At 37.2% G+C, this 12,311-nt stretch overlaps 1 protein-coding gene across 12 annotated transcripts in view; it reads left to right on the plus strand.

The window, feature by feature from the left end:
* The first annotated feature begins 355 nt into the window (after positions 1-355).
* ank2a (ankyrin 2a, neuronal) overlaps positions 356-12,311 on the plus strand; it is a 131,158-nt gene continuing 119,202 nt past the window's right edge. For all 12 annotated transcript variants that reach the window (XM_087236796.1, XM_087236832.1, XM_087236802.1 and 9 more), the window contains exon 1: positions 356-842. In XM_087236796.1, the coding sequence (XP_087092922.1) occupies positions 720-842 (123 nt within the window). In that variant the 5' untranslated portion in view covers positions 356-719. The remainder of the gene's footprint in view (positions 843-12,311) is intronic.

A 12,311-nucleotide genomic window follows, 5' to 3' on the forward strand; every position in this document is an offset into this window, starting at 1 on the left:
GCATTGATAGGTGCGACTAGAGACAAAGGGGCTAATTTTCGATTTTTCTGGCTAAAGCTGTTAGTTGTCAAGTTGATGTTTGTTTATAGATAACGTGCCCTGCTTTTGGAGCGAAGATGTTACAATGGGAAAGAAAGTTCTCAGATATGGGATTGCTTGTATATTTTTTATTGGCTACATTTGCTCTTTTTTAACTAGGCTACTTGTTTTTTTTTCTTTTATATTGTTCAAATACTTTACTCCACCGTACACCCCAAATTTCAGGCTATTAAATCCAGTTTGATTCTGCCTCGTCATGTGTAAGGGGAGGTTTGGCTTGTATGGAGGAGGGGAGTGAGGGAGAAAGAGGAGCACGGGAGGGGGCTTCTCAACACGGCGAGGAGAGCATCGCTCATATTGCGCCTCTCTTACACCATCGTATATTTTTCTCAGGCTTATCGCTAATTACCCTCATTCATCCTTCATCCCGGCCAGCGTTTCAGCACTGCAGCATCCATTGGTGCGTGAGAGCAGCAGGAGTGCCGCAGGACACCGTGCGCGAGACCCGCACCGTCACGCCACAGGACGTCCGTCTGTCTCCCGCACCCCAAAATCAACCACAACATGAGCCGGAGCTTCAGCCCTGACATCTGAGGCCGGAGCACAGCACGGCTCTTGACAACCGCAGCATCAGGACTGCCAGACACCGTTTCGTGGACACCGTCACGCGCTGAGGCTGAATGTCAAAAAGCTCGGCAGAAAGTCAGAGCAGGGGCGGCTCCGTCCGAGACGTGAGGATGGCCTCTTCCAACAATACCTCACCCGAAGGAGGCTCTCCGCCCCACCAGAACCGCATTCGCCAGGTCAGTGTGTGTGAGTGTGGAAAATTAACGCGTGCATTCCGCTTTCTGGTGTTCAGTGTGTGTGAGTGGGCGAGCGTGACACCCATGTTTCGCGGTCTTTTGGTCCATGATGCGGAGGATGAGGCGTTGTCCTGGTTACCGAATCCTTCAGAAGCATTCATAGACTATCGCAATGAAGTCTGTTTAGTTTATTCATGGCAACGTTGTTTTTTCTATCTATCTATCTATCTATCTATCTATCTATCTATCTATCTATCTATCTATCTATCTATCTATCTATCTATCTATCTATCTATCTATCTATCTATCTATCTATCTATCTATCTATCTATCTATCCATCCATCTATCTATCTATCTATCTATCTATCTATCTATCTATCTTAGAAAAAATACAAGTTCAACAAGGTGGTTGTTTTGCAGTGATGTCATCGATCAAGTTAGATTTTCAAACCTGGTGAATAATAAATAGCCTAAATATGGTAAAGAATTAATAAATAAACAATGTGGCAATGATTTATGGGCAATCTTGTTTTAAACTTGTTTTAAACTTTAAACTAATTTCTAATTACAGATTTATGATTTATTTTATTAAGATAGATAGATAGATAGATAGATAGATAGATAGATAGATAGATAGATAGATAGATAGATAGATAGATAGATAGATAGATAGATGGATAGAATATATACGATTTCCTCTTTTTTTATTTTTTTTTTTTAATTAAAACTCAAGTGTTATTTTGGTATTTTGGCCTGGATTTTGACTACCCAAATGAAAAGCTTCCCAAATCAAATGCAGTGCAAATTGTGTAAATGCAAAAGGTATCATTTTCCTTTGACTTTTCACTTTGAATTTTCATGAACTAGTTAAAAGTGATTAAAATAATTGTACATTTGTCTGTGTTATAATAAACCCCTCCAAAAAAGAGGTGCTTTTGTTTTGTAAACTCAGATTTGAAAGTGTACCTTTTAGGTTCTGTGTGGTTTAGGTTTCTGTAATTTCTTAAATTTAATTTGAAATTTTCACATGTCAGTAATCAGAAAAAAGAAAAATGTCTTTATCACAATGTCTGCAAAATTATTCTATTCCTATTGATGAAAGAACGGAACCACTTATGGGGGTATTGGGCCAGTACGGACCTTTAAAGTTAAGAAAAATGCTGAAGTAAATGACCTGGTACCGGGTACGCTTAAATTTGTATTTACCGTTTTTCTATAACATATAAATTTGGGTGTACTAGTTTATTGTATAAGTTATTTTGTTAAATAAGCTCCAGATTTGACCTCAGTACTGACTAATCTAATGTATATGCACAAATATAATAGTATATAGCTTTCTATTAAAATATGAATTTAAAAGATTTGTGAGGGGTGTACTTATATATGCTGAGCACTGTAGATAGATAGATAGACAGACAGACAGACAGACTAAATGCATAGCAGGATACAATCAATTTGTTTTGGTTACTTTTCAGCTTACATGGGGACGCTTTAGTGTGTGATTCCTGCAGTGACGTTTCACACCTGACAAACTGCCCAGTTAGAGCAGCATTGTTTGGATCCTTGGTGTTATTTTGGCATGTTTTTGAAGTGCCACCGCTTGAGATTCAATTTATTAACCTTGTTGTTTTTATGCTTGAACTCACAGCTGACGACCACGCAGAGCTTGTTAAAAAAAACTCTTCTATCACGCCCTTCTAAAAGAGCCATACAGTAGCACTCTTAGCCTCACTCACCCTGCTTATATGCCATATCATAAGCTAATTCATCAATGTAAGCCAGCCATAAATAAGTGATGGCCTGGCTGAGTCATGTAGGGCATTAGCCTGTCTGCATGGATGCATAGATGCCCTTCCGTGTCACTCAAAGGTGTTGTGCGATTTGTTGCTCAGAGCTTTCCCAGTACCATTTTTTCCACCCTATTTTTTTTTTTGTTATGCTTCATTTTTAGAGCTGTCAGATCTAGTGCCTGTAGTAGGGTTTTCTTCATGGTCTGTTGAACTACATTTTAAACACTGGCTCTAAATTTGCCTTTCATCTCTTTATTGTGATGAATCCTAAATCAGTCTTCTCACTGCTTCCGATCTGACATCATGGATGCACACTGTGCCAAATGCTCTTGTAAGATTCAGCGGGTATCAAATAAACTGCTCGGCTCTGACAGTGGTTTGCTGTAAACAAAACAATGATTTCTGGGATACTTTTTTTAAACAAGATAATTATATTACAATCTTTCTACTCATACATTTACTGTTTACGATTTTTGTACATTACACAGTATTTAACTGTAATATGAACTGTATTTTACTGTAGGACAGTTATGCAGTATGTTACTGTATTTTATAGTTGCATTGTGAAAATTACTGTATATTATACTGTAAATACATATACTAAATAGTGATGTAAATGTAAATTGTATTTTTGCTGTAACTGATTTATAGTAAGTTACAATTGATACTACAGGAAATTGTTAATAGTGTTGAAATTGAATATGTTGCAAATATTTGAGAAATTATAAGATTCAGGGGGCATCAAAGAAAACCGTTATGTTTTGACAGTGGTTTACTGTCATTTAACAACATAACACTTTCTGGGTTACTTCCTAATAAAATAATAGTCATTTTAGTCATTTTAAACATTTGTAGTCACACATTACATTAAAATGCTACAAACATTTGAGAAATTGTAAGATCCAGTGTGTATTAAATAAACTGCACAACTTTGAAAGGAGTTTGGTGTAAACCAGTGGTTCCCAACTAGTTTGGCCATGGGACCCACATTTTTACATGGTCATCAACCCGCGACCCAAATTTTTAGGAACTATAATATAATTTTAGGGATTATAATTAATTTGTATTTATTTGTTAACATACTGTATACAAGTAGTAACAGATAAATCATAAGAAAATCACCAAGACTTACAAATAAACAATATTTGATTATTGTCATTAAACAAAATGTCTTAAATTATAGAAATATTACAAGGTAAAAACGACAAATGTTTAGTTTCTAAAAGGGCTTCTGTGAGAGCACATCACTTCATATGAAACACTGAAGTTTTAAGCCTTTTTTGTCGTCAATATATGTATATCCATACTTTACATATTCAGGGTCGTACTTATTTCGACATATTTGTTGCTATAATTAAATCAAATTTCACATGTCAAACGATACAGTCGTCGCTCGCGCATTTCAAAATAAAAGTGTTGTATAAGCAAAATAAGTTAAAAATTAAACATTTGTTGTTTTTTTGACCACACACTCTGCGACCCACCAGTTGAGAAACACTGCTGTAAACAAACTAAGTATTTTTGGGATACTTTTTTAAAAACAAGATAATACTATTTAATCTTTTATTACTCATGCATTGAATTTAATATTTTGCAAATATTTGAGATATTGTAAGATTTAGCAGGTATCAAAGAATCTGTTTAGCTCTGACAGTGGTTTGCTTTAAACAAAACAAGGATTTTTGGGATACTTTTTTAAAGGGGCAATCAACAGTGCATTTTTAAGGCTTGGTTGTGTTTATAAGATGCAAAGCAATGTGTACTCATGCTTCATTTGTAGAAAATCATGTTATTTTTTATATTTCTTGCTTTGATTATATACAGCTACTCTGCTAACATGAAAACGACTGTCATATTTCCTAGTTCCTCTGAAAGGCCCGCCCTTAAGAGGCTCTGATTGGTCAGCTAACATAATGTGCTGTAATTCATGGATCAGCTCCACATCCCCACGTCACGCCCCTAACAAGCATGTGCATAAGCACTGTGTAAACAGTCAACCAGAGCAGCTGTTAGCAGTCTGAATCAGACAGAAAATGAAAAGGGCACGCCTGAGCACACCTCACGCTCACACCTCATGCTCTCCAAAAAAAAATCTGACAAGTGTCTTTCACATATATTCGGAATAAACATGTGTAAGTAATATGAAACGTTCACATGTCTTTTGCGGTTTTGTTATTTGAGATGTATACAAACATCCCAAGGGGGGTGGGGGTATAGCATTGGGGGTGCTGATGACGCCACGTATCTGGAGAGCAGAGAGGGATGCGGTTGAGGAGGGGTGTGTGACGTATTTGAGCACCGGGAAGGAGACGCGCAATATCCGGGAGATTATCAATCTAGTCTCGGAATTTCAGGGAGACTTGGGATGTCTGTGTACAACACATAGAAAACACCTGCATAGAGAGACACGCATAGAGACACTGCACGCGCTGCTAAAGATTGTGGCTGATTACAGTGGTTTGATGCATAAATATAAATTTGTAGCTAAATTGTTAGCGGTGCCAACAGCATTTCCGTTTGTTTGTATCCTTGTTTACATCCTCGCTACAACATACCGTTAAGGCTAGAAACTGTGCATGCAATTGATGAATTTTAACAATTAAAAATACTTACAAGTTGTGGCTCACAATCCACAGCTTTGTCGGTTGGAGGAATTTTTAGCCGAATTTTTAGCTGTATATTTATTACAATTCTCTGGAACATAAGTAAAATTAAATTGTAAGCACTTCTCTCTTTGTGTCGTATCATTTCGAAGCCCAAATGCAAAACAGAATAAGCTCTGTGGAAATAGCAGCATTTAGACAACATTTTAGTTTTCTCTACTACAACAATACAGTGCATCTGGCCTTGCCCCGTTGCTGCACAGGGTGAATGCATGTAACCTGAAGCATTTATGATCTTAATAACCTGGATGTATTTTGTTGTAGTCCCCAAACTTCTTTCGCTGTAGGCTTTGCTAAGCTAACTCTGTAAAAGCCAATGTCTCTCTTTGCATTGAACTTTGAGCGCCTTACATTTAGAGATGTTGTTTATGTTTACACAGCTACATTACACATCAACTAAAGTTTAAAATGTGACATTGTAGTGGACCACCCCTTTAACAAGATAATAATAGTTCAACCTTTCTACTCATCCATTGAATTTAATATGTTGCCAGTATTTGGGAAATTGTAAGATTCAGTGGGTACTAATGGTTTGCTGTAAACAAAACAATGATTTCTGGGATCGCTTTTAACAAGATGTTACTATTTAAACCTTTCCACTCGCACATTGAATTAATTATGTTGTAAATATTTGAGAAATTAGTTAGAAATGTGGAAATATCAAAGTTATCCTAGACCATTTTGTCTTTTGTTTATGTGCATATTAAATGGATTGTTTCCATGAAAGATTACATTTACTTTTCATTTACTCTTATTCAGGCCATGTAAAAAAATGTAAAATTTATAAAAGTAAAATTGATATTGCTTTTATATTGCTTTTATTTGCACAGCACCTTTCAATACATATTTATTTATACTAAGATTGCTGTTTGGGTTGATTATTGGGATTGTAGATGCTTCCCTCTTTAAAACTGTCATGTTAATCCTTTATCCTTTCTATTTTGCATAAATCTTCAAATATACAGTTTAAAGAGTTAATAAAACATAAATAAAAGTAAATAAAACAAAAAAATACAGAGTTTTATACTTAAAAACATCACACTGCACTCATTGTGTCAGTTTGAATACTATTACTTTATTACTTTTACAACCATTTTTGATCACTGAGTGTGTTATAGATGGTACAGAATGTGTGCACCCTAAATGAAATATCCTGTTACCTGTTGTCCATATACTGAAAGAGACTGGGCTGAATTCTCCTTCCGAAGCTATTTCCTGTCAAGCGCACTCTAATGCAGTTTTCTATTGGCTCCTGAGTTATGATATGAGAGAGTGCTGTCAGGGTCTCTCTGCGTAATTAGATTCCAGTAATGGACCGAGCACTGCAGGCACATACACACAGGCGTCATCTCATTGCATGAATACCAGCTCACTGCCACTCCTAAAGCCTTTGTCCACCAGCTAAAACAACATCCGAATATATGAAAATCCACCAATACAGCGTGGAACCTAAATGAAAAGTGTTTCGTTTTCATTTAATTTCAGCTGTCAATTTAGGAAGTAATTCTGCAGAGCCTAATTCAATTAAGCTGCAATCTGTTCCCAAATTCTGTGCACTAACTTCTTAAACTGAGAGGGATGAATGGAGATGGGGAGTGGTTAGAAAACAACAGGACCGACTATATTATGGTGCAGGTCTAAAAATAGGCCACCATCAGTCTAGTCGTTCCTACTGCCACACTTTGCTTCCCCTCTGGAGAGGGTGGTGTATTTCTACCTGCAGGGCCGGCTGGGCAGAATGTATTCAACTGCACTTCTGCCACATGGAACTAGCAGTTAGCGGATGGAAGAATGCCACAAGCATTCCTCTACACTGTAGTAAACATAGCATTGCTTGTTGTGTTTGTGTTATTCACAAGTTGGAGCTTTTTGTATGACTGGGCAACTTTGTTTTTATTTGTAATGCTTAAAATGCTAAAGAGAAGAACATTTACATAGTAACTACATAATACCTGAAATAGCCATCATGGACAGAGACCGCATAATAATCCCTAAGAGAAAAAACAGCGTAATTTCAAACTACAACGGGTGAAATCATTATTAAACAGGTAAATGACTTTCTAATAATGCTGTGTTCACACCAGATGTGGTACACGCAGATAAATAGCGCTATTCGCCTGTAAATAGACGCGCAAACATTTTGAGTTTACTCGCTTCATTCACACGTCAAAGTCACTTCTCAACAGACACAGATTTGTGTCAAGCGCGGGCTTCTGTCTGTCTGGTGACACTAGCTTCATTGCTAAATAGCTAAAATGGTTTTTATTGAGAAAGTAGCTGTGTTTATGTGCTTTAGGAAGGATGAAAAACAGCGTTGATTAGTTTGGAGCCATGTCTGAGTCTACTAGAAGCTGAGGTGCACCCAGCTCTGTGAGCTCATAAACTTGTCCAGAAACTATACTTGGGTAATGGAAGCTTTCAATGGTGCGTTTGACTGAGCCAAGCCCAGTTTGGAGAACTTTTGTCCGGCATCAGCAAGTGGATTTCCCCCGGGACACCAACAACAGGTGCTATGTCATAAACATTCCCCTACAAGAGAAAGCTCCTGATTTGTTAACGCAGCGAATGTCCCCTGAAGTGATTTGCACGAAGTGAAGCTTCATAAACTAATTTCGAGAGGAGCACGTGATATGATTGAGCACAGCTCATCTGTAATCAGTAATAATCCAATCAAAAAGATCCTAGTTTACTATAAATGGATAATTTTCTCCCTACTGCTCTATCTTCGTTTTGGAAGAATTCCCCCTTCCACCCCATCTCCTCCTTTTCCTCCCTTTCTAAAGGGGGAGCTCTCGAGACCTACCTGATCTGAGATCTCCTGATTTGCTTATTGACCAGGCGTGATCCCTGGGCTCAAATATCTCCAAGCTCAGGGTTCTCTCCCGGAACAGCATGCCAAACCTGCTATAAATGCCAATAATATCTAAGCGGGATCTCTTGAAATGCGCATCAAGCACGTTAATCGCGCAAAACACTCAACTCGCGCTGCTTAATTTGTGAGAAAGGCATCATTCACGGCGCCTCATTTGCGCATATCACGCCACAGGTATTTTATTCGTGTCTTTGCATTGACTTAACAAGTAAATCACTCATGCTTGAAGCTTCTTCCACATCTGGTGTGTACGCAGCATAAGTCCATCTCTCTCTTTTGTATGTTGCAGTGCTTTATTTTTACCATAGTAATATTGTGATCTCCTGATTGCAAAAGAGAAATACTGGGAAATCTCTGTGTAGACTGATCATGCAGGAGACACTAGCTCTAAAGTGGTGAATTAGTAACGTTTTTTGCCGTTCTGATGTTAACTGCAGATGTGAAGAAATGGCAGAAGAAAGTAGTTCCTTATACAAAAGGGTTTTGAGATATGCAGCCATATCGCACTGCTTGTTGTGTGATATTGCTCATTTATCTGTTCACATTTTATATTAAACGTTCAACACTGAAAATGATTCATGTGATTTACTAATTTTTTTTGATGGTTGCAAACACTTTATACAGGCTAAATTTAAATCAATTAAATTTAGTGATGTTCAACTTAATTTGTTTGTTTTATTTCAGCCCATATAAAATGGTTGCAACGACTTACCTTTAAAAAATTGGTCAAATCCTGAACTGAATTAAAATTCTGTAACAAGCAAAGGATACCAAACCGAAAAAGCGACAGAACATTGCTCTGGTTAGTGGTTACTATTATTAGGAGTGAACTAGGCTCTTTATACACATTAAAACGCAACTCTAGAGGCTCCAAACTACAAATATACCTCTTACAATGCAAAATCCTAACTAACTGTGCACTTTTTAGGGCAAACTCTGTGAAGCATTGTTACTAACAGTTAAAAAACTGAGATAAACATATAAAACTACTGATTTATAAATATTGATTGTGTATTGATTTGTTTTTGAGGCCAATAATGAGTCCATTCATTGGAATGGATCCTGTTGAATAAGAAGCAGACACTATTGATTGCCAACCTCGCAATGTCTCTGCGTTGTGAGTTTGAACTAAGGTTATTGTTAAAATTATACTCCTCTTTGAAGAAAATGTATGTGAAATTTACTCATGGATCTGTAAACTTGTTGTGGTACTGATCTTTGTAGGGGCAGTTGTGGTTAATGGTCAGTGACTTGTGATCTAAAGGTCGCAGGTTTGCTTCTTATGTTGGGCTTAGATTGTAGGTGATGACAAAACTATGACTGGGATGAAACCCTTGAGCAAGACACCAACCCGCCAACTGCTCTGTGGTATGTTCACTACTGTGTGTGTGGAACCAGCCTGATCTCTCGTGGAACTATTTTACATTTTGTCAGTTTAGTCACTAAATTGTGTAAATTCGTAGGGGTTCAGTCATACAAAAATGTATGATTTTTAAAAAAGGTGTGGCACCAAACCAAACCCCTAAACCCAACCATCACTGGGGAAAGAGCAAATCATACTATATTGTTTGAATGAGATTGTACTAATTCATATAAATTAGCCACTTCCTTGTTAAACTTGACATCGCATGTTCATTTTACACAAGTTGATTTGATTCTTTAGGGTTTTGGTTAACAGTCTGTAAGTTGCATTGGATTTCTCAATAGTAGTATAAATAAATACACTATTTACCCTGTCAGAAACACCTCAGAACACAGTGTGCTGTTTCGCTTTATGCCTCTTTAAATGCTAGTGAACTGCTGCTCCATTGCCCTGTGTTTTACTATTACATACTCAAGCTAAACTATCGTTAGCCACTTAGCTGTCTGTTTACAGAAAGGGTGGACTTTCTAATTTGCTTGGAGTTTGTGTGTGAAGAAATAGCTGGTTAAGAATAAACTGTCATCAAATTCAATTATGGCCGAGACTATAGAATATGTCACTCATATAGTTTTGTATAGGGAAAAGTTTAACGGTTAATATGGCGATTAAAAGTATTGTTGATACCGATGCTTCAATTAAATATTTTATAGTGATTTTATAATTTTTTTAATCATCTTCAGTATTATTATTATTATTATTGTTATTATTATTATTATTATTGTTAAATAAATAGACATAATTCCTTTTTGACCTGTATTAAAATGACAGAACATTATTAATTAAACAACATATGGCTACACACTCACTGGCCACTTTATTAGCTACACCCTACTAGTACTAGGTTGGACCCCCTTTTACTTTAGAACTGCCTTAAACCTTCGTATAGATTCAACAAGGCACTGTAAATATTCCTTTGAGATTTTGGTCCATATTGACATGATAGCACCACGCTGTTGCTGCAGATTTGTCGGCTGCACATCCATGATGCGAATCTCCCGTTCCACCAAATCCCAAAGGTGCTCTATTGGATTAAGATCTGGTGACTGTGGAGGCAATTTGAGTACAGTGAACTCATTGTCATGTTCAAGAAACCAGTCTGAGATTTTGTGCCCACAGAACTGCCACTCACTAGATATTTTCTCTTTTTTGGACAATTCTCTGTAAATCCTAGAGACGGTTGTGTGTGAAAATCCCAGTATATAAGCAGTATCTGAAATACTCAGAGCAGCCCGTCTGGCACCAACAACCAATGCTCAGAGTTACCAATGTTCAAAATTACTTAAATCACCTTTTTTATTCATTTTGATGCTCATTTTAAACTGCAGCAGATCGTCTTGACCATGTCTACATACCTAAATGCATTGAGTTGCTGCTGGTTAGAAATTTGCATTGATGAGCACTTGGACAGGTGTACCTAATAAAGTGCCCATATATAGCAAAACTTTATTAGTATTATTAAGATGTTAAAATCATGAATCATTCATTAAGAAACAAAAACATAGAAAAGATCAATACTTCTGTTTAAGGATAGATTCTTTTGATTCATTGCCAGTACCGAAAATATCGATACTTTAGTATCAATACGTCCACCCTTAAACGCAACTAATCTGGGAACCATCTAGTAAATAAAGCAAATTTGGCCACCATTGTAATGTCCTTACACCAGCCAATCAGATGGGAACTTGTCATTTCACATCTCGCCATATTCCGTATAATATGCATCTGGTGGTCAGTGAACAGACATATGCAAGCAGTCACTGCCAAATACCATCAAATAATAATAGCAGTTGTTGTTGTATTCATCATTTGTATGTATTTCTTTGGTGTTCACTCATACTGCATTGGCTTGAGGCTCAATGATGCTCTGTAGCTCATGCATATTAACAAATAGTCATCTGAATAGCAAGAGAGTAGAATTATCTGTCTGGCCTAATGCCTTTGAAGTTTTCTCATTAATTTATCAGCACATTGCCAACATCCTGCCGTTCCCTCCGTGAATTTATGTATTATACTCAATAATTTATGCCACCGCTTTCAGCTGTGTGACTCATTTTACAGTCGAAACCGTCTGGACAGGTGCAGATCTTACCAACCGGTTCAGATCATCTTTGCTTTTCTTGTCTTCTGTTTGTCCATAACTCAGTCAATCTCCCTGTGGGTGAAGTATGATGTGATGTACAGGAAGGAGACTGTAATGGAGCAGAAGGGTTTTTATTGCATTACACAGCTGCCCGTTGTGGGTAGTGGGTGCCAGGCCTGGTCTGCCCTCTGAGGACTGTTTCCATGGCAACCTTGCTGTCCAGCACGGTCTACACACAATTTAAAACTTTAATGATCAGCGTTATTGACCGTCATTATCCATTATCATCATTTCCCGCATTATGATATTGATGCAATATGAAACTTTGCACAGAGGCTGTATAAATATTAGGGTTTTCTAGTCTGTAGTAGGCTGCGTGTTTGCGGTAGTTTGCCATTTCTTTGTATCAGCATAGTATTATCAAAAAGTATTATAGCACAACATGTTTGACTGTCTTCACATACAATGGGTACGGAAAGTATTCAGACTCCCTTACATTTTTCACTCTTAGTTATATTGCAGCCATTTGCTAAAATCGTCTAGGTTCATTTTTCCCTTGTTAAGGAACCCACAGCAGCCCATATTGACAGAAAAACACAGAATTGTTGACATTTTTGCAGATTTATAAAAAAAACCTGTT

The sequence above is a fragment of the Danio rerio genome, chromosome 1, assembly GCF_052040795.2.
Source record: "Danio rerio strain M-AB ecotype USA chromosome 1, GRCz13ab, whole genome shotgun sequence".
Taxonomy (NCBI): Eukaryota; Metazoa; Chordata; class Actinopteri; order Cypriniformes; family Danionidae; genus Danio; species Danio rerio.